The sequence below is a fragment of the Muntiacus reevesi genome, chromosome 11 (genome assembly GCF_963930625.1).
Source record: "Muntiacus reevesi chromosome 11, mMunRee1.1, whole genome shotgun sequence".
Taxonomy (NCBI): domain Eukaryota; kingdom Metazoa; phylum Chordata; class Mammalia; order Artiodactyla; family Cervidae; genus Muntiacus; species Muntiacus reevesi.
In genome coordinates this window covers 47747328-47770974 of record NC_089259.1, presented here as the reverse complement: position 1 = coordinate 47770974, position 23647 = coordinate 47747328, and the positions used below count along the sequence as shown (strand labels likewise).

At 41.4% G+C, this 23647-nt stretch overlaps 1 protein-coding gene across 5 annotated transcripts in view; it reads right to left on the bottom strand.

The window, feature by feature from the left end:
* LMO7 (LIM domain 7) overlaps window positions 1-23647 on the bottom strand; it is a 213336-nt gene that overhangs the window by 29496 nt on the left and 160193 nt on the right. For 2 of the 5 annotated variants that reach the window (XM_065902119.1, XM_065902121.1), the window contains exons 9-13: window positions 21288-21317; window positions 13376-13493; window positions 10315-10457; window positions 8606-9038; window positions 5978-6286 (exon numbers count right to left, since the gene is read on the bottom strand). In XM_065902119.1, coding sequence (XP_065758191.1) covers window positions 5978-6286; window positions 8606-9038; window positions 10315-10457; window positions 13376-13493; window positions 21288-21317 — 1033 coding nt within the window. Of the gene's footprint in view, window positions 1-5977; window positions 6287-8605; window positions 9039-10314; window positions 10458-13375; window positions 13494-21287; window positions 21318-22335; window positions 23059-23647 lie in introns of all 5 variants that reach the window. The other 3 variants (XM_065902118.1, XM_065902120.1, XM_065902117.1) reach the window with 2 other exon arrangements.

Sequence of the window (23647 nt, the reverse complement as noted above, 5' to 3'; positions counted from 1 at the left end):
GTAGCCCTCAAATCATGGCGCAGCTCATCCTTCACTGAAGATGAGTCTCTATCTACCTTCTCCCCTCCCCCATGATCCACTCCAAGGAAGCAGGTGGTCCTGCCAGCTCTACCACTTGACTCAACCCATTCCCAAGCTTATCTCTTACTGATCAAACCCATTTTCAGCCCTCATCCCATCGGGCACTACCAACGCCTCTGGCTTTCAGGAAACAAACTTCCAAGTCGCCCATTATTCTGGTCCCTCTTGCCTTTCTTCTCCATCCCTCGGCCACTTCTAGGTTTCATTAGTGTGTTCCTCTTCTTTCTAGCTTCCTTTTGTTGCTGCTCCTCTTCCCTAGTCAGTCTCCCACTTTCCTGACCACATGTTTTCCTGAGTAAACCTCATGCATGGTCATCAACTACTACCTAAGCCCCAACACATTCAAAATTATATTTATTCTCTTCCTCCCTAAACCTGCTCTTCTACGTCTTGTTTTTCACATATGGGTTAATTACCTCATTGTTCAACCAGATGCCCAAGTTAGAAACATTAGGTTCTTTCTGGGCCTCTTCCTCCTTTCTCCCCCTAAATGCTCCCCAGGCTACCTCTACACAATGCCGCCCCCCCCCCCAATCCATCACACACATGCAATTAATAAAGTGTTAGCAAGTCCACAAGCCACAAATCTACCTTGAATATCCCTCATCCTTCCATCCTCCTTTAAGCTCATCTTAACTCAGGTCATAGTTTCCCTCTAAACTGCCGTGGGTAACCTTCTAATTGGCTCTCTTGCCTCCAGCTTTTCCTTCTTCCCATCTTCCCCACAGCTGCCTGAACTTTAGTTACAGAAAATGCCAATTATTATATCACACTCTATTTTAAAATTTCTGGTAGCTCCTTATTGCCTACTGGGTAGATTTCAAAGTCTGCATCTCAGAATTAGATTCAATTGGGCTAAGTTTTAATAAATATCTACCTTCTTTCAAAATAATTTTAAGAATGATTTTCTCTTTATGAACCAGAAGATATTTCAGTCCACACTGGCTCTAAATTCTAAGCACATGACAATGTTAAAATAAGTCAACATTTGGTGTTTTAACTAGATACAAGGTTCTTTTCCAATTTAAGCATGTCACATTTCAAAAAAAATAAATTAGGGTCAGAGAAATTGCAACTGTGGCCTAAGAATCTAACCAGCCTGGGGCATGTTACATAACTTTTAAATCTCAAGTATTTCACTGGTAAAAGTGAGGATAATACCACATACTCTGCTAAGTTATTGAGGGGATTAAATGAAATATTTAAACGGTGCCAAGGCACATAGGTGATGCCCATTAATTATCTTCTTTTTCCCATGGAAACAATGTTATACATGGTAATATACGCTGCTTAGGCAGTTTCCAGAACAACAAAAGAAATTCTTATTTAACTCTCACACACATGGCTCTAAAGCTATTATAATAGAACTCAGTCAACATTCAGCAAATACTTACAGGTACAGGCACTGCACTAACAGTGAGCAAAATAGACTAGCTTCCCACCCTTGGAGACATGAGGGTCCAGTGAAGGTGACAAGCAGGTAAGATGCACAGGAGGAAGCTGTGAGAAGGGAAAACCTGGGTACTCTTAAAAGAGGCACTACTGCAGACTTGGCCATCAGAAGTGTAAAAAGCTTCCTTCCCTCCACATGTATTTATCATCCTGATTCTGGGTTCTGATTTAATAATCTGGAGCAAAGGTCCTGAAATAAGGATTTGGTTGAGATTTGAGAGCAGAGGGCTCAGACAAGACAGAAACAAAACAAAAACCTGGGCAACACCCTTCTGCAGGGAAAAGGCATATGCAAGGCAGTCGGAGCAGGCTGGAGGACTCTGGGAGCCAAACCGCTCCCTCTTGCTCTGGGTTCCCCTGAGAATCGCCCTGCTAGCCTGGATCGGCAAGGGAGAAGGAAAAAGCAGCACTCCCATAAAAGAAGTAGGGAAGAAAGGGAAAGAGAGCGAAATAAAACTCCAGATCAGCAATGGAGATGAGAAAGAAATTCCTGAGCAGATTTTAAATGAGGTCAATTATGCTCTTCCTTCATTAAGTCTTTGCTCTTTATGTTATGAACTCCCTTCATACCATAATTCTGTGTCAGGCTACTAGCCCATCTCTGCCCTTAGATTTCACCTCCTTAAAATAATTCTCTAGAACATCACACTGCTCCCATTCCTTTAATACCCCTTAATCCTAAAATTCCCACATTAAAGTACTTATAAGGACTTAAACAACTTGCTGGATCAAGTTCATACTTCAGTCTAGTCATCAAGGTCTCGAATGCAATTCATGTCAGTAAACCCTTAAACGCCAACTATGGGTAAAAGTCGAAAAGTAAAAACAATGAAAGTGTTAGTTGCTTAGTCATGTCTTGACTCTTTGTGACCCCATGGACTGTAGCCCACCAGGCTCCTCTGTCCATGGAATTCTCCAGCCAAGAATACTGGAGTAGCCATTCTCTTCTTCAGGGGATCTTCCTACCCAGGTTGGGTCTCCTGCATTGCAGGCAGCCTGAGCCACCAGGGAAGAATACCACTGAAGGAGAAACAAATATATGGACAAGAAAAAATTCAGTGAATGAAACTTTCAAGGGTGAAAAATTCAGTTCTAACAAGGGAGAGGAAACAGACACCTTGACCCACGAAGGAACCAATCCTCTGGGCTTTGAAGGAACAGGAAGACTTCAAAACACAGAGATGGTTAAAATGAACATTTTAAAATAGGGCAACAATAAGAACAAAAATACACATGATGTGTTCATGAAAGTAAATGGTGTGTTTCAGAGAAGTCAAGCAGTCTCACGTGAGGAGCTTTCAGATACTTCCCCTCTCTTTCTCACAACACAGGGTGGTGTAGGCAACCTTGAGCCACATGGCCTAAGTTCACATCCTGACTCCATCACTCAGTACCCTGTGTGGATGTGACGAAGTATCACGACCACTTCATGTCTCCATTTCCACAGTGACAAAACAGCAATAAGAGGTTCATTGTGAGGATTCAATAAAATCATGCCCTGCCAAGCCTACTGACATGACAAGCATTCAGTAAACATGAGCTGTCCCAGTGCTACAGAGAGAATTTGGCACCAGTCATGAGGGACCCGCAGTGTTCCCCTGAGTGCTCTGAAATTCACTGAAGGAGCCACAGCATGCCACTGGGGCCTTTGAAGCAGAGAAGTTATCCAGTCCAGCCTGGCATCATGCAAATTAATCTGGGGCCAGCCTTGGGTAGGATGCACAAAGATCTGTGACTATTTACAAAGCATTTGCATTGATGAGGGAAAGGGCTGCAACTAGGGTAGCGGAAGCAAGGATAGAAAAGGGTAACAACATCAAGAGAGATGCTGTAGGAAGACAGGAAAGGATACCGCCCACACACATGTAGTTAAGGAAGAAGACCTGAAGAACACTCTTTTACAAAGCTACCAAGTTGTCCACCTGAAACCAATAGAATACTGCAAATCAATTACGCTTCAGTTAAAAGAGAAAGACATCTCAATGCTCAGTCAGACACTACTTTTTATTTTTCCCTACTCTGAACTCCTAGAATTGGATAATTTGCAGGCGTGTTGCATACACCCTTGCCATACTGGTCCTAGTCTGTTCTGTGCATTCCCCACCCTTTTCCCAGGTCAGCAAGCACCTTCTGTGTGATAAGAGCAGGGCAATGCTATACAAGCTATACAAGTCACTTTTCTCAAGAGTGTGGAAGTGGACACATCAAGCATCTCCAGAACAGGCAAGTGATCAAATAACATAGACATTTGGTCAAGAATTCCAACTGCTCCACTTATTAATTCAAGCCTAATTTTGCCTGGTAGCATTCCACTTCAAGTTGGGTGACTAAAGGCATAAATGCACTAATGATGAAACCTGAAACCACGCCACGGGAACTCAGGTTCCTCTGAACTGCTCTGAACTGGAACACACACCCACAGTCAGGCTTTTTCTTAATCCACGGAGGCAGCTAGTCCCCTGCCACCCTGAGGGAGTTGCCATCACTAAGCACACAGGACAGTAATCAGGCTGCTCCGTGGGATCTGCTGTTTGAAAAGAGGAAGGCAAACTGGCAAGTCCATAAAACAAAAGGCACCTTGCTCGCTCTCCATTATTCATCCACTGGCACCTTATGATCCCCAAGTGTAACAGAGGCTATTCTTCTCATCCACTGAGACTTATGATGCTAATTACATATTCCCAGTTCTTTAAAATGGAAGTTAAAACATAATTTACAACCAGTGATTTTTTTAGCAACCTGAAGAAACTGGCTTAGATACGTTTATAAATATGGATAGAAAAATTGGAAGAGATATACCTAAGTGTTAAAGAATCTCCCTGAATGATGGGATTACCAAACCATTTTTATTATGTATATTTTCCTACATTCCCAAATTTTCTCAAGCACAGAGTCTTTTATAATCATGAAGAGAAAAAGCTTACTCCAAACTTGTAAAGCTTTGCTATACTGATAAAAATGAATAATACTAAAATACACTATATCATATTTTACACAAAGGTATTTCATTAATATAACTTAGGCCAAGCTATATACTTGATGTTGTGCCTTGGAAAATATACATTCTAGTAAGGTACCAGAGAAGGCTAGACCAAGTCACAGGGCCATAAAAGCACCTCCACACTAAAGGGTTCATACAACTATCAGATTGCTTAATGAAGGCTTTTTCCAAAAGAGAAAAGTTTCTTTCGATTCTCTAGACAAGCAACAGGGCCTCCCAGGTGACGCTAGTGGTAAAGAACCTGCCTATCAATGCAGGAGATTTAAGAGACCTGGGTTGGATTCCTGGGTCGGGAAGATCCCCTGGAGGAGGCAACCCACTCCAGTCTTCTTGCCTGGAGAGTCCCATGGACAGAGGAGCCTGGCAGGCTACATTCCACAGGATCTCACAGAGTTGGACATGGCTGAAGCAACTGAGCATACATGCAGACAAGAACATAGTAAAAGAACATTCATTACCTAGTAATTCTCTTAAAGCTATCTATCAGATTTTAAGTAGGAAAAAACTACAAATGCCCCCATTCTTCTTCTGATGATACATTTTATTTGGACTCCAAATGCTAAAGAATGCAATTTTCATACTGTAACTAAGGCTCAATATTACCCTTATAAGACAAGGAGTGGTACAAAACTCTAGACTTTCCAGAGTATGAATTACTATTGCAAGTCACTACACTTTTCATATGTTAGAAAAAGAGGTGCCATGTCCTTACAGGCCAGTCCCTCTCATATGTATCAATTTCTCCTTGTGGTTAAGTTCCCTGGTTACTCAGTTGGTAAAGAATCTGCCTGCAGTGTAGGAGACCCCGGTTCAATCCCTGAGTCGGGAAGATCCCCTGGAGAAGGAAATGGCAAACCACTCCAGTATTCTTACCTGGAGAATCCCATGGACAGAGAAGCCTGGCAGGCTACATTCCATGGGGTTACAAGAGTCGGACACGACTTAGCAACTAAACCACCACCACCACACCTTTCATATGGTAAAAAAGAAGTGCAATGTCCTTACAGGCCAGTCCCTCTCATGTGTATCAATTTCCCCTTGTAGTTAAGTTCACTTTCCCTAGAAGCGGCTTTTATTACCCATTTAACTACTAGACCTGCATCTAAAACTCCCCGAGTTACCCTTGCACCTGGACCTGGACTGATGAGCACCAGCAGTGCAAGTCAATAGCTGCTGAAATGGGGAGTAGGGAGCAAACCCAGCCTAACTAGAGGGAGACTGGTCCAAAAACTCTCCTTCCACCCATAGCATAAAGGTCATCTGGATCCATCAACAGAGTTGGAAGAGATCTACCTCCTCCAAGATCTGTTAAAAATAAAATGCAATAGCAATTACTACATTATCAGCCCAGATTGTCATGTCCAGAGGTGAGAAACAGGGTTTTCTAACTTAAATCCTTAAGTTTTTGAGCAGTAGGTTATTAAAAAGCCTCTCCAAACTCACCTGTGATCTGGGGACCTCTGCCTGTGGTGAGCTTCTCCCTTCTCCAAGCTCAGATGTTAAATCAGGGCTAGATATTGAAGACAATGTGTCTTTAGAAGTGGCAGCCTGATCCTGGGAAAGAGATGAGTAGGGGGGTGTAGGCGAGGGCAACCGCATCACACTTTCTCTGGGCGCGTCGGCCTCTCTTTCGCTGGATGAGCTAGACGCAAGCTGGCTTGTGTCCGGTCTTTGCACAGAGATGGTGATCGAACTGCTCTGGGTTCTCTTAATGCCTTCTATATCTCCATTATACTTCCAAGAATCATCCATCTAAAGAGGAAACATCATTGTAAACTTGCTATTCTGTTAGATTTCTATTTTAAAAGTATATACATTAGATTAATATTTTAAAGTAACAAGAGTAACATATACCTCCCACAGCAAAATCGCTATTACTAAAAGGTTGGAACATGTTCTTTAACACTAACAGATATGCACATATGAAGTGGGAGGAACAGTTGATTTTACAGAAGTGTTTATATTATAAACAGACCTTTAAAACATGCTTTGCTCATTTACATTACTCCAGGTCAACAGACAGAAACCTAAACTAGTTCAGTTGAATACTCCACACCATGGATATCTATAATTTATTCATTTGATTATGCTTCAATGTCATTTAAAGTGTGCCCAAGATATTACACATACCAGCATGTTTATTTTTATAGCATAAATTCCCAAAAGTAAACTTAACCAAAGAATATTTTATATGTATAATATAAAATATAACTTTTGTATGCACACACACATGCACATATATCTTTAAAAACTGTAGCAATGCACTCCCAAATTAACGTGTAAGAATGTCAGTGTCTCTGCATCCTTGTCAACACCACACATTTTGAACGTTTTAAATTTTTGCCATCTTATGGGTAAAAAGCCGTACACTTCATGCTTGCTCTAATAAGACTACACATGCTTCTATGTGCTTTATGTAACCAACCATTCAAAGTCCCTCTCCCTTGAACTAGCCATTCATTTATACTTTCGCTTTTCTACTGTTTATCTTTTCCTTATCAGTTTGTAGGAGCATTTTAAATCTTAGAGATATTAAACCTATATATAAAATATATTTTACTAATATTTTTCTGAGCCTATATAAATGCAGTCTTTTGACTACATTAATGGTATCTATCATATAAATTTAATTTTTATGTTGTCAAATATGTCTGTGTTTACTTAATATAATAGTCATGGGTTTTTATGGTTAGTTTAGGCAGGCTTTCCTCACTTTGAATTTTTTTAATCAAATCTTTTCTCTTAGATTTTTAGGATTCTACATAGGTGGAGGTAAAAGGAATTTGAATACAAAGGGCTCAAGACTGCCTTGCTTCCTTTTACATAATTCAAATTAATACAGTCACTTTCAAGTACATGACACTGCTTCATTCTCAGAGCAAATGATTCCATATTCTTTAAAATCCCAATAAAATATGTATTTTTTGAACCATGAGATACATTTTAATAACTACATTCAAGGGTATCAAGTTCTAATGAAGAGGGAAATGAGGATACATAGAAAATTTGGGCATCATCACCTGAAAATATTTAGGTTAAACTGCATGAAACTGCTGTTTCATAGGTCAAAAAGAACTAACTCCTGGCAATTTCATATAGTACAACCTAAGACTTTACAATGGGGCTTGCCAGGTGGTGCAGTGGGAAAGAATCTGCCTGCCAGCGCAGGGGGTACAAGAGACTCGGGGTTGGGAAGATCCCCTAGAGAAAGAAATGACAACCTGCTCCAGTAATCTTGCCTGGAGAATTTCATGGACGGGCTACAGTCCATGGGGTCGCAAAGAATTGGAATCAACTGCGGGCACACACAGTGCTTTAAAATAGATACATCTGAGAAAATATGACACTAAAAAGTCAATGCTCAAATGCATTCCTTTTTATAGCTGAGTCATATTCCATTGTGTGTATGTGCCACAGGCGGATGAAACTGGAGCCTATCATACAGAATGAAGACAGTAACAACGATTCTACATGCAAGGCAGCAAAAGAGACAGATATAAAGAACAAACTTTTGGACTCTGAGGGAGAAGGCCAGGGTGCGATGATTTGAGAAAATAGCATTGAAACACGCATATTACCATATGTAAAACAGATGACCAGGGCAAGTTCGATGCATGAAGCAAGACAATCAAAGTCGGTGCTCTGGGACAACCCCGAGGGATGGGGTGGGGAAGGAGGTGGGAGTGGGGTTCAGGATGGGGGGACACATGAACACTCTGGCCAATTCATATTGCAAAAACCATCACAATATTGTAATTATCCTCCAATGAAAATAAATTCTAAAAGCTAAAAAAAAAATTCTTTTTAAGTAAATGTTCTGCCTTAGGATGTAGTTTATTTTTTAAAATGTGTCAGCTCTACTTTCACTGAATTTGAAATTTAATCAGTTCTGCATTGTTGCTGTATTTTAAGCATTAAATGTCTACTGAATCTAAATAGACAAAAATACAATTGCTTTATATACAAGTTAAGTATACTTTACATATCTAATATCTCTAATAGAAACCTATGCACAAATTCACCAGTGTTTAACGCTGGAGAACAGATTAAGGGAATGAGGAACACGTTTACCGTGTAGGATCTCGGGAGTGATGAGATTCCCCTTGACTGAGAGCCAAAAGGTCTCGGTGTGACCACAGATGTTAACCTGGCCGCATCGCTTTTCTGGTAACTTCTGGGGAGAGTTGCTGAAACTCGAGTCGACTCCATTTGTGTGTTCAGTGAATGCTGAGAAGACAAAGAGGCTGGGCGCTGTTCTTCCATGGGGCTTCTAGAAGGAAACTGAACTTCAGCTGTGACAGTAGCCTCCCTTTTTGCAAAAGTTGTAGAATCCTGCTTAGGAATTTCTGTCGGATAAGTCATTCCTTTCTCTTCTACTATCTCACTCTGGGAATAGGCTTCTGACACAGGCAGCATAGGGGGAAGCTTTTCTTCATTCAATGCGTCATCAAAAGAATATAGCCTCCTTCTCGATGCAACTGTAGACATCTGATTTTGGGATTCCCTTAGCAGAAAGAAACACCATAACCACAAAATTATGCATTTGACACCCAGAGGTGGAAAGACATGTTATTTTGGTCATTAACATAAAAAAGGATGGGAATAAAAAGATGGCTGACTTGGTATAATAATGTAATAAACAGAATATGATAATAAATACATGTGAATTTTTCAACATCACACAAAGAAGGATTAAGAACTTGACTTTTTTTCTTTTTTCCTTAAAGAGGCTAAGAAAAAATCTCTGAAGGATTTGCAATTGTAAAGGGTTTTCACAGGAAAATAAGAAATTTTTAAATAAGAGATTATTCAGAGTTCCATACACACTTGAAAGATAACTGACAGCCAATCTGAACGCTCCAAAGATGCAGATTTCTTAACAGGGTTGAGAGTGTTCCTGTATACAATTTACTATAGTTTCGTAAAAATTGAAGACCACAAAAGATTCAGACTCTCAATAAGATCAAGTTAGTATATGATTTCATACAGCTTGGTAGATTTTGCATGGACAGTTATGGCAGATTAAAAGTCACTATTCCTACTTTCAGAGAAGTTGATGAAACAGTCTCTTGGCTATCACTTAATAAGGAATATGTCTCAAGCCAACTGCGTTGCATTCAAGTGAATGAAACTGTGTTTACCATTGTCTTCTAGGGCACAAAGGTGCTTTGTTTAAGTTCACCTGACAGCACATTTCCTTTTTGACATTCTCTTTAAAGCATATTTGCCTTCTCCCTGACCTGTAAATATTTCAAGGTTTCACAGAGCAACTGCTCCACAGGCAAGTTTAATTGGACCTTTATCCTGTTATATTGCAATGCAAAAGATAAACCCCCACAGGGATGTTTATATAGTCTTCCTTTAAAAATACATTTTTAATTGCACCATGCCAACATGAAAAAGAACTCTGTTACATTTTACACAATTTAGTTAAGAATGAGAGCCATTTTTTTGACCATTTCACTCCTAAATTAATTTTAAAAGGAGGAAAAAGTTGTTTATTTTTGCAAAGATAGCCAACACTAGCCAATTCTGCATGTGAATATACAATGTAAAAGGAACAACGAATACCACTTTTAAGTACTCCTTTCTTTCATTAATTCAAATCACTACTTATTACATACAGCAGTACTTTGCTTTTTCACTGCAGAGCAAAACGCTCAAAGGTTTACGCATATCTGATGACAGTCTACTATTGGTGCACAAGTACAGTTCACAACACTTACACAAAATATCTAACACTGGTTTCCCCAATCCTGAGATGCATTCAGCCTCGTTACCTGTCCTGCAGCATTTCGCTAAACGTCTTAGATCTTCTCTCCGACTTCTCAAGGGCCTGCTTCTCAATCTCCTCTCTCTCCTCCTTTTTCTTCTGCAGATCCGAAGTGTAGCTTTTCCGACGATCTTTCCATTTTGCAAGATCCTGACAGAGGCAAATCACGTCAGCCCAGGCACACCTGAATTTCTACACACCCTTTCCAGCAGTGAGTGCGCGCCAGAGGATCCCATTACGTCGCTAAAACTATTCACTCCAACTTGATGCCAAGGTGCCCTAATTTTGCTTTTTATAGCCGGCGTTTCTGTACCGAGCCTTTATCTCACGCGTCTGTCTAAAAGCCCTGACCTAATAAGATAGACCCCATTTTTGTTTTCCCAGGTAGTGCCTGCCTTGCTGCACATTTCACAAAGAATGCTAAACGCTTGTAATGAGATGCCAGGTCAGAAAGGTCGGGAACTGTTTCAAATTTATTTTCATCTCAGTCCAATCATCTGGTTCTTACATGAAATGACATGTTTCATTAGTCAAACTAGAACAGAACATGACTGTAACATGTCTAAGTATAGACACACACATGGAACAAATAGAGAGATCGGTCCCTACTTGGAGGCAACGGGGCCACAAACACACAGACGAATAAAATGTGCTTCCTCTAGAGGAACTCTCAGTCTAGAGGGGAAAGATAGACAGGCAGATCAAATTCAACAACGAATGTGAAGGACTGCATGAGAGAATCAGGGGTGTATGGAACGAGTGGTCAATTCTACCCTGGGAGGGGAGGGCCACGTGTAGAAAGGCTTTAACGGGGAAGCCAGACAGAGGATGAGATGGGTGGATGGCATCACTGACTCAATGGACATGAGTTCGAGCAAACTCTAGGAGATACTGAAGGAGAGGGAAGCCTGGCGTGCTGCAACCCACGGGGTCACAAAGAGTCAGACATGACTGAGCGATTGAACAAAAAGGCTCAAGAACTTGATTTCAAAGCAGTTCAACTCCCCATAAGGACAGAGCAATAAGGAAGATCACACAGGAAGCAGTGGACATCTCTTTCCATACAGCCATCCAGGACACATCCTGGGGGTGACCCCCGGGACACTCGACCTGATTCATCTTTAAAATTAGTCCTGGCGGCCTAAACTGGTTCTGACATTCAGGGGGTTAGGACAGTTTGGATGGTACCACCCAGAGAAGTCACATGCCGAGAACTGCTAGCCTTCTGCAAAGTCCAAGACTGAAAAAAAAAAAAGAAAAGAAAAGAAAACCTCACCCCCCACCCACCACAGGCACATAAAATAGGTTTGGTTTACACCCTTTGGGAGCAGGCAGGGCCATTCCTGCTTAAAAAAAAAAAAAAAAAAAAAAGCCTGAAATCAATATGAACTATTTCCAGAAAGAAAAAAGCAGTGCACATCAGTCCTGAAGGACTGTAGGAGAACTAGCATGAATTTTCACCTGACTTAGCCTAAGGGATAACCCCTCCGTATCTCTCACTTTCATCTCCAGTCACCATGCATTCTGGCAAACTGACACTGAATTTCTGTTTCTTGACAATGACATTGAGATCCCAAATAAAAGAAAAAGTGGCATTTAGAAACATGGCCAAAGCAAGGGTTTCATCTTTGTTACTAAATATTTAACTCCTTTGAAAATTAAGATTTACTATCTGTGACCCTATGTTCATGCTACCACTCAACCCTCTTATCACAGAGTTGTCCTCAGACCTCTCTGGGTCTGCTGTATATAATTTATCTATCATAATTATTTACGATCCTTTGCTGGGTGCTGTGCTGTCTCTCAGTCATGTCTGACTCTTTGTGGCCCATGGACTGTAGCCTGCCGGGCTCTTCTACCCACAGAATTTTCCAGGAAAGAATACTGGAGTGGGGTGCCAATTCTTACTCCACAGGATCTTCCCGACTTGGGAGATTGAACCCAATCTCTTGCGTCTCCTGTGGCTCCTGCATTGGCGGGCAGATTCTTTACCACTAGCACCACCTAGGAAGCCCCTTAGACTCCTTTGAGAGTGAACTGTGAAAGTGAAAATCACTCAGTCGTGTCCAGCTCTGCGACCCCATGGACTGTAGCCCGCCAGGCTCCTCTGACCATGGGATTCTCCAGGCAAGAAAACTGGAGTGGGACGTGTCTCCTGCACTGGCAGGGAGGTTCTTTACCACCAGCGCCAGCAGGGAAGCCCATAAATATATACAGTGTATAGGTGTCAGTGAAAGTGAAAGTCTCTCAATCGTGTCCGACTTTTTGTGACCCCATGGACTGCAGCCCACCAGGCTCCTCTGTCCATGGAATTCTTCAGGCCAGAATCCTGGAGTGCCATGCCCTCCTCCGGGGGATGTTCCCAACCCAGGAATCGAACCAAGGTTTCCTGTATTGCGGGCAGATTCTTTACCAGCTGAGCTACCAGGGAAGTCCTACACTACTTTGGCCTATAACAATTGACCCTTTTAAAAAAAGGCACAGCTCTCTTCTGCCAGGGACAAAACTAAAGATTAAATCTTTATCCAAATAGACATCAGCTCTGTGAAAACATCTTATTTTGATTCACATTCGGTAACTGCTTTTTTAACCAAAATAGTACTGAATTATCATTCACATTTCTCCCCAAACCTTCTCTATTAATTCTAAGAACACTTTGATCTCTCCCTGTTGATCCCCAGTCTCTGTACTGGTCCCCTGCTCCCCCTAAACCTTAAGCAAAGTCTTCCCCTTCATGAGCATCACTAACAGTCATACCCCAGATGCAACCATCAGCGCAAGTAAACAAGATACCTACACTGCAAGGAAGCAGCTTCTCATTTTTTAGAACCCACAGAAAATATCAGAAGATAAAGAGCTTCTGTGTTTCACAATGGCCTTTAAGATACAACAAATAGAGCAGAAGGGTTTAAAACTTTTTTTAAAGGGAGTTGCTCATATTTTCTACGGAACTGTAATCTGCCACAGCAAGAAAAATTGTCCCTTGAGTATACTGACTATCTTCTTGGAGAAGAAAGAAGAGGCCAACAAACACATCCTCCCCATCTCCCAATAAGCAGCATACTCACATCCTGCCATTTCTGGTCCTGTTCTTTTAACTGGGACTTGATTCTCTGCATCTCCTCGTAACGTAGCTGACGCAAGCTCTGAATATCCTCTGCGCTGACATCACTCATGGACTTACTCCTACGACAAAAATACTCATGGTAACCAAGGTTCATGGAACCGGATTCAAGGTTAAAACTGGAAGGTTGGGCTTATATTTGGAAATTCCATCTACAATTCTGCGGCACTACCTAGATGCTTTCATGATAATATCACAGAAATAGCACTAGAGATAAATGGTGTTTTTCCAAAAAGCAGAAACTAGAGCCTAGCACTCCAGTCAAATGTGAATTCTTTCACAGAGTGGCTAAATGAATCCTGAACCAGGCTGAAAAAAATAATCTGATGTTCTTATTTCAGGGAGTCGATACAGAAAAAGATTACATTAGAGAAAAAAAATTATTAGTCCCTAGAATCACCTGTCCTTATCTCCCCCAGAGATAATCTTTTAAGGTTTGGCTGCCTTTTCTGAGTACTTATTAAATTATTTAAAGATTACCTGATATTTTCTCCTCAAGTTCAATGCCATGAAGACATGTGCTGCTGCGGCTGCTTCTCAAGGGTTCTATAAAGATCTGCCCGCCACTGCGCTGTGCTTGGTCTCAAAGACCACAGTCAGCTACTATAGAATCTCTATTATAATCCTCTTTTGTATTAAGGCAGCTTTTGTTTTGTCCACGTGTGACTGCTGCCATGAGGATGTAATGTGGGTTAAGTCTCAAAGAGCTCAAACTAGGGTACTCTGAGTAGGGTACTGTGTTGCCCAGGAGTGTGTGCTATACACACATCAGAGGAGGAGAAACTGAGGCAGACCTCCTGGAAGAGAGGTCAGATCTTCATACTGAGGAGTGAAGAGACACGAAGCTTTTGAGTGTGGGGTACCCAAAATGTTCCTTCCTACCACTTCTGCTTTTATTTCATTGTAACTGACTCCCCTTTTATTTAAATAGCTTTGCATCTCTTTCTTGGGCCCCTAAATTTGCCTTCCCGAAGATTTTGCCATCACCACACTTTTTTAATAACACACTTGCCCAGCTAGCTCAGGAATTCAGTAACGATCTCTATGCCAGTGACTCCCAAATCCATAGCCTAGGACCAGTCTCTCTGCATCAATTCCAACTGCTTTTTAAATAAACATCTCTGCACGGATGTCCCCTAGGAATCTCCACTGTAAAAGGATCAATGGAAACAGAATCTAGAAAGAATTTTGTTAAGTGGTAAGTCATATGACTATAAACACATGGTTATTTGGCTACATGATATAGCCAAAAATTTTGTCTCCAAACCTGCTTTTCCTCCTGTTAATAGTGTTACTTGCCCTCCAGTCACTCACATTTAAAATCAGAGAACCATTTTTCACATTTGTCTCTCCCTTCTTCCTATGTTCAATTAGTTATCAGGTCCTCTTATTCAGTGTCTTTTTCTTTCCATTTCTGTTGCCAACACCCTAGATCAGAGCACAATCAACTCTTACTCAGACTTTTAAAAAAGCTTCTTAAATTATCACTTAGCCTCCAGATGCAGTGAAGGTCTTTCCTGAACTCTTCCCTTCAACTTAAAAGCCCTTTCAACAGTATATATTCCTTTTTAAATGCCACTTATTCCTCGGGATCTCTGTGAGACTACGGTCTGGTTGTGTGTGTCTGCGTGCCCAGCTGCATCCAGCTCTTTGCACTTCCATAGACTGTAGCCCACCAGGCTCCACTGTCCACAGGATTCTCCAGGCCAGAATACTGGAGTGGGTTGCCATTACCTTCTCCAGGAGATCTTCCCAACCCAGGGATCGAACCTGGGATTCCTGCATTGCAGGCAGATTTTTTTACCATAGTCTGGTTGGATGTATGCAACTATTCGTTCTCTGCTTGGAAGTCTAATGGGCAACTCAAACTTTCCTGAACAGATCAGACCACAACTGCTCATCCTACAATCCACGTTCATCCCATAATCCACTCATCTCCCATCTTCCTCACTTCAATAAAAATGAACTCCATCCTTCCAGGACACAGGCCAGAAATCTTGGAGCCATCCGATTTCTTATTCTCTCACGTGTAACTGAACCCATCGGGAAATTCTGCCCCTCTACCTTCTAAATATATCTAGGGGGTGACCACTTCTCACCACCTCCATCTTCACAACCCTGATCCAAATCATCCTATCTCCTGCCTGGCTTATTAGAATCATCAGCCTCCTAGCTTCCACCAGGGTGTATTCTCAACACAGCTCCTCTGTCCATGGGATTCTCCAGGCAAGAATACTGGAGTGGGTTGCCATTCCCTCCTCCAGGGGATCTTCTCGACCCAGGGATCAAACCTGCATCTTCTGCATCTTCTGCATGGCAGGTGGATGTTTTATCACTGAGTCACCAGGGAAGCCCACTTAATGGGGTATGACTATATAAAAACCTGATTTGAGAATATAAATTCACTTAAGTTGTAACTGCAAAGAATCAGGCTATATGAACTAATACAATACAAAACTCACTAAAAAGATTTTTTTTCAGCTCTAAGGTATGAGGGAAATCTGGATGCCCAACATATGAGGTTACAGAAATTCCAGAACAAAACTGGAAACATAAGCATTTTAAGTAATATTTTGGCGGGAGGAAGGCTGACCAGTCTCAACAAGTCCAGACCCTTTCAGTTCGCACCCTCATTCCCTTGGAAACTTCAACATGAGTCTTTTCAGAAAACACCATCACCATGGGGTAGAGGCCCATCACCCTCCTGGGGAGCCCACAGCAGAGCCTGGCACATAGAAAGTGTTAGTTGCTCAGCTGTGTCTGATTCTTTGCCATCCCATGAACTGTAGCCCGCCAGGTTCCTCTGTCCACGGCATTTTCCAGGCAAGAATACTGGCATGGGTTGCCATTTCCCTCTCCAGGGGATCTTCCTGACCCAGAGATGGAAACTTCCTGCATTGCAGGCAGATTCTTTACCATCTGAGCCACCAGGAAAGCCCTCGGTGGTCCCCAATATAAATAAACGAGCCAAACATTGGCTGGAGTAGACAGGTCCCTGTGGAAGGCAGGAATGTGAGCCCCCTGTGTTCCTTGGGATCAAGTTAACTTAAGAAAGCCTGGCACATTCCGAACAGGCTGCGCCAGGCACCAGAATGAGACAGGAAGTGACACCCAGCAGAGGGATCTAATTTTCACCACTCCCTCCCTCCCCACCCCCCCCCCCGACCCACCCCCTGATCATCATTTAACTCTTCTCCGACTCAGTTCCTCATCTGGCTAAACCAGGAAGGAGTTGCTGAGAAAAACAGGTCAGTTTATGTCGATGGCATTTCAAAAACCCATCTGGTGCTATACACCAACTGTTCTTATTAAGGCAAATATGATCATGAGAGATCTACTGAAAACTGACTCCCAAAGCAGTTTCAAATTAGAGAGGTCACCTCAGGCCCCACTGATAAAATCGAGAACTTTTTGAGTGTAGGAGCCTTTCAGCCAGATCACGAAGAATTCTTTCCTTCCTTATCAGAGTTAACAGCATAATAGCAAACTTCTGAGGGCTTACTATGTGCCAACAAGACTGCCCAGCAGTCTCCATCCATCAATCACCTCATTATGAGAAGCCCTAGTCTGGTTCTACCAACTCAGGAGCTGCAGATCCTTGGGAAAACTACAGAGTCTATTTCTTTTTCTCCATGTCTCTAAAATGCATCCTAATACCTACCTGACTACCTCCCCAAAATAAGTCCCATAGATATTCCCAGGAAGATTATTTGGGAAACTGTAAAGGACTACACAGCCCTAGTATGTTTTGTATCAGTAGAATGAATAACTGTTCACTGGCAAATCACAATTCTCTTGCAATTCATTTACCTTTGTATTTCCTTATTTGGAAAGGTTCCGATTTAGAACCACATTTGAACTTTTTCCCAAAAAATACAGGTCTAACATGCTGTTTTTTTCAGGTGAATAATTTTAAAAAAAAATAGCACTTAGGGTGAAGAGAGAAAGAAGGGGAAGTTTACGAAAAAGGAGAGATTATAGAACAAGATCACTAAAATCTTACTCTTTTTTCCCCACAATGCTGGGACTAGTGTTACAATGAGCATTTTTGTAAAAAAAAAAAAAAAGTGTCAGGAAATTCACAGATGAATATCTAAGAACTAACAGATCAAAAAGGACTGACATGTAGCAAAATTTCCTAAATATAAAATCACTGATAATCTTATATGGCAAACAGCAATTCCATGATACTTAGTTTGGGGTCCTCCACTTTCAAACATATGAATATATCTATGCACCTGTAAATATATTTCCATTAACTGTTGCAGGAATTCTCTGAACACAAGTCAATGCTAAAACCTGGGAAAGAACTTTACAATTATCATAAATTATACTGATAAGACAACATATGAGACTTTTCCTTTATAGGTTTAGAGTCTATTATCAGTGTTTCTCCACAGCAGCACAACTGACATTTTGGGGCCAGAAAATTATTTATTGTAGGGGGCAGTCTTGTGTATTGTAGAACATATAGCAGTATATCAGTAGCAACATTGCCTCAACCCATCCAACGTGACAATCAAAAATGTCTACAACATTGCTGAATGTCTCCTGGTGGCAAAATCTTCAGAAAGTAACTCACACCGACTGGGTTTTTCCTTCCTGTTTGTTGTCTTAGCGCCCTTATTGTTGTTTAGCTGCTCAGTCGTGTCTGACTCTCCGCAACCCCACGGACTGCAGCCCACCAGACTTCTCTGTCCATGGGATTTCCCAGGCAAGAATACTGGAGTGGGCTGCCATGTCCTTCTCCAGGGGATCTTCCCAACCCAGGGGTCGAACCTAGGTCCCCTGCATTGCAGGCAGATTCTTTCACCGCTGAGCCATCAGGGAAGTCCAGCTACCCTTACAGTTCTCCAGAATATTTTTTTGGCTAAAACCCGTAAGGAAAATACAAGTCTTAGTTGTCTTTGATTATAACTTCACCTTGAATCAATGTTCATTTCCTGTTGATACTGGCAGTAGATGCCATGGCTTAATTAACCACATGTAATTAACAAATTACACCTATATACCGTTACAAAGTTCTTTGTCGTTAACAGCTTCTGCCAAGGGGCATCATAACCAAATTTTCAAATGTCATGGAACCATATGACAAGTCATGCAACACAAAAGGACACATGAGAAAGTGCCAGCCACACACAAAGCATCTTACTAAAAATAAAGTGACGAGTGTTCAATGCCAAATTAAAAAGCAAGCCAGAAATAAACAATCTGAGGCTGGAAAGGGTGATGCACTTTTCTCTTTAACTCTTTGGTTCTCACCAAAAAGAAAGCGTTCATGTTACAGGCAGTTATTTTCCACCACAGGCTATTGAGCAATAATGATTTTTCCAGGTTAAGTATTCCACGCTGGAAAGCAAGCAAGATGTCCAGAGAAATATCACCCAGAAATATCACTTGTTTCATGTTTATAATCATTCACAAACATATTTATAAACATGAGACAAATTCTAGGCTAAAAGTCTATACTCAATTCAATTTAAATTTTTGTTTTCATTGCAGATCAACTTAAGAAAAAACTGGTAACAGAGAAAATTTTTTAATCCCAAATAATAGATTTTTGATTGCAAGTGGTCTAAAATGCACCTGAGTTTTCTGAAGACCTATCTGTATTACTTTCCATTATTCGACAAGTCATGCATTATTCATTGGTCTCCATTTATAGATAACCTCGCTTTATTGGTGTTACCCTGGCAGTTAGCTGCATGGGGAACAGCATTTAAAACAAATAGTATATTATGCAAGCAGCAATCTTGAAACAGTCTACAGAAGGCATTTGCTGCTGCTGGCTAGGGCCCAAAAAAAACCTTAGCTTGCCGAGCTTCGGCATTTGGGTTTCTCTCTTCTTTTCTTAACCCAGTCACACAATGTGTCCCTAAGGGGGAACACATACAGTCACTGGAATAGCTGTACAGGTTTACATTTCCATCAAGTACTTGGACTCAGTGTATTCACATTTCCTTTAAGAAAAACCACCTGCTTACATTATAAAGTCTTCTTTACCCATGAAAATTCTTCTGAAAGTTATCACTCAAAGTGTTTGTAAAGATTTTTTATCAAAACAGCTTTCCCATGACGAATCGAGATTAGCAGATGCTCAAGTGTCATGCTAAAAATTGCCTCGTACACCCTCCTGATGGAGATGTTTTAAGCACACATGAGGAACCAGATAGGAGATAACGTGCCTTTGCAAGGCCTACTGAAAGCATGCTTGAAGCCTGATTTTTAACATCAGTGGCTGAGAACTACTGGCAATTAGTGACTCATTGCGCCATTACATCCTTGACATCTAGAATGGCTATACCGCTTTATATAGTGATTTTAGTTGATTTAGTTGATTTTAGTTCCCTATCATAAAGGAAATCAACCCTGAATATTCATTGGAAGGACTGATGCTAAAGCTGAAGCTCCAATAATTCGGCCACCTGATGCAAAGAGCTGACTCTTGGAAAAGACCCTGATGCTGGGAAAGATTGAAGGCAGGAGGAGAAGGGGGTGACAGAGGATGAGATGGTTGGACACGAGATTGAGCAAACTCTGGGATATGGTGAGGGACAGAGAGGCCTGGCACGCTGCAGTCCATGGGGTCACAAAGAGTCAGACACGACTGAGCTACTCAACAAGTGGTTTTAGTAACTTCTAAGATCTCCACGGAGCCTGGTGGGCTGCTATCTGTGGGGCTGCACAGAGTCGGACACGACTGAAGCGTCTTAGCAGCAGCAAGATCTCCACACTCTCAAAATTATCCAAAACTATCAAAATTAGAGAACCTTTGAGATGAAGTAAGTTCCAGTAGGGGAAGATACTTAGCTCCTAAGGCTTAGGCAGATGAAAATATTTGTCATACTTCAATTTTCTTCTTGATCAATAACTATTAGCAGTTGGGTTCACAAAGTTACAGAAAGTTGATATAAAATATTAAGATGTAGTCACCTGAGAATCTGCCCTAAGCGTGAATGAGTCTACACTGCTAGTGCATATGAAAAGTTAGAAAGTATTTGTTTTAATTTTGCTATTTGAAAAATGGGAAATATTTCCAGAAGGTTGTTTGTATAATATTTTATGTCTGCCAGGTGACAGAGTCAAATGACACAACAATCAACCCCTTTATATCCAGAGGACTGGTTCTGGGAGCTGCATTCCCAGATACAGACGGTCAACTACATAAAAAAACTGGGAACAGTTTTAAGTATAATCCTTGTAGCTTACATGGAAACTACCAATATTTTAATTTTTTGCAGCTTTGGAAGTCTGATTTGGCTTTATAACACAGCTATGTTATAAAATTCCTGACCCTAGTCAGAAATCTTGAAAATGTTTCCAAATCTTACTGAGGGAAAATAATGCCACTCAGCATCCCAACTAAGGAAGCTCTCCTTGAACTAAGAGTACACAGATAATGCCAACCGCATGCCTTCTAAACTCAGAGTAAATACCAATATATTTTTTCCATTGAAGATTTTCTAAAATATAGTTATTTGGGCTTCAACATCCAGAAACGAGAGGTTGGGCCTATGCAGCTATCAGATACCAAAATAAATAAACCTAATCTCAGGCATGTGTTTTTGTAACTTTTAATCAACTCCTTAGAGGGGGAAAAAAAAAAAAAAAACAGGAATTGAATTTTCAACTTCTAATAAACAAAATATTGCTGTCATACGGCATTGCATGCACTGGGTACCCAGACAGAAATATGACCATCCAGTTGCAGAATTAGGAAAAATTTCCCTGTTTTAGGTCTCATGCACAGCACAGACATTCCCATTTAGTGTCATGCCAGGATAGAAATGCAGTGACATACCACACAAAGGACAAGCAATGTGTAGATTTTTTTCACTGTGAACCATAAAACTTACCCGCTCTCACCATAAATCTTTTGAAAGAGTCTAAGAAATCAGAAAACCAAAAATTAAGTCATGTTTTTCTAGTGGTGTTAGTTTCTAAATATTCAACATCTTCAAGAGTCTAATTAGAGATGGACAAATCTCAAAAGGTTGCTTCTTCAGTCACATTCTTGATTATGTCTCAAATTCTCATTGATCTCATATCTCAAGGAATTCAGATCAAAATAAAGAATTTTCTGTTTTCCTTTGAACCAAATGAACAAATTCATTTAGGAAACAAACAAACAAAAAACTTCCTGTGCCAGGAACTAATAAGAAGTTAGATTTAGGTCTACTAATTTCATTTAACCCATTATTTGTCCATCCCAAAGTTCCACAAACTGAACATTCATCAAAACGGCAAGTTGCATAACACATAAATGCAGACTCATTATCAAAATGGCCATAATTACATACATGTAAAGTGTAGCAGACAGCAAATAACATTCATGCACTGTAATAAAATTTGCACTGAACTTTAAACCATCAATGTAAAAAGTCTCACGTCAATAGTCTAAGAAGTCTGGGTCAAAATCAGACATCAAAATCAAGTTAAATGAAACTTGCAATGCCATATTTTAAGGGAAATTTTTACACCAAAAATCATGTACTCTGAAATACAAGAAACAGATAAAACCAGACTACAAGCAGAGTGTTTCAGAAATGCCTGGACGTGAGAATAAAAGCCTTGTAAATATAATCAGAAAACAGCTTTGTGAAACATCATATGGCAGAAGCCTATCATAGTCTTCCCTCCAGGCCAAGGGCACTGTTTGCAGATACACACCTTCTTAAACAGGTCTCAGAGGAGTGGTTTTGAGACGTGCAAATATGGAATTGCACTTTTTCCACACAACAACTACATCTGATTTTTCTCAAAGCAAAATCAATGCTTTAACAGGATGCTTCAAAACAGCTCATGACATGCAGAGTCGGGCAATCTGATGCTACTTTCTCACACAAGGAAAGTCACACAAGACCATCCACGACAAGCATAATCCTTGCAGAAACACACTCTGACCTCTCCACCATCAGCCGCTTTCTGTGCCTAAGCCTGCTGGCCTCTCGGATGGACTCCCACTTCTGTAAGTCCGCCTCGCTGCAGGGACCAGGGGTGAAACTGATGGGAGGGACCGAGGTTCCCAGCTTCCAAGACTGGATCTTACGAGCCAACATGTCGTCTTTCTTCTGCCTACAGGAAGGAACTAACACTCTACAACTAGCACTTTTTTCCCTCGAGGGGCATGTCCTTTCAAGCACACAGAGAAATTTTGCTTGGATTTCTGGAGGAAGCATCCAGGGTTCGGGCAACGGGACTGGCTGGTATCTATCAGGGCCTCCTGACAGAGGCACCTCTGTCTTCTGCGCTGGAATGCGGCGAACAATCATATCATCTTTTTCGAGGTCCGGAAGGACAAGCTCCCCTTCCCTACACTGCAGGATTATATCTCGCTCTATGGGATCGTCTTGCCCAGACAGCCTTCTTAAGTCTTCGAAAGCCCGAAGAACACACGGGTTTGCATGGAAAGCCCTGGTCTTTCTGACAAAGAAGTCGTCATTCTCTAAGTCGGGATCCAGGACTGGCATCTCCAGGGCATCTCCTGGTCCACACCCTGGTGCATAAGAGAGGTTCCTTCTGCGTGTTATGAGCCGGGGGCCAGCCGTGGGGTCGATTTTGATATTTGTTTCAGAAGACAAGATGTCATCAGAATATGTCTGGAGGGCCTGAAGTAATAAAAACTGACTGAAGCATAGGAAAGAAAAAGGAAGGGAGAATCTTATTAAGTTTGGGGAGAAAAGGTAATTAGCAGCAGACCAACTAACTAGCCAGTCCCTGTGTGTGAATTATTTAAGAGGGCCATGGGACGGATTCTAGCTGGGAAGTAACACCAGCATTTAATGCCATCGCCCATGATACCATTTAATGAAATCAGAGCAGAGTCTACTTCTCAGGAAAGGTGGATATCACTGAGGCCAAGGGATGGCGCTAGAGTGGGAAGAGAGTGAACCTGCCTGACACACACAGTGCTCCGTCCACCCTTCCTCATCCCATCGGCCACAACGGCCTGACTCCCTTCCCAGAGAAGCAGCAACGATCCTGAAAGGTTTCCAGAGCTGAGCAATAAACGCTTTATGCAAGAGGCACAGGTGGTCAGCAGAAATTAAATTCAGCGCTCTGAAGCTTTGTTTAAAAAGCTCTGATGAATTTCTTCTTTGCGTTTTCTCACCAGTCTTGCCTGTCCCAGTGTCTGTCTACAGGTTATTTCCTTTCTCCACAACTCCACACATAGCACAGCTGTATAATTAGGTCAGCAGTCTAAAAAGCCTTTTTA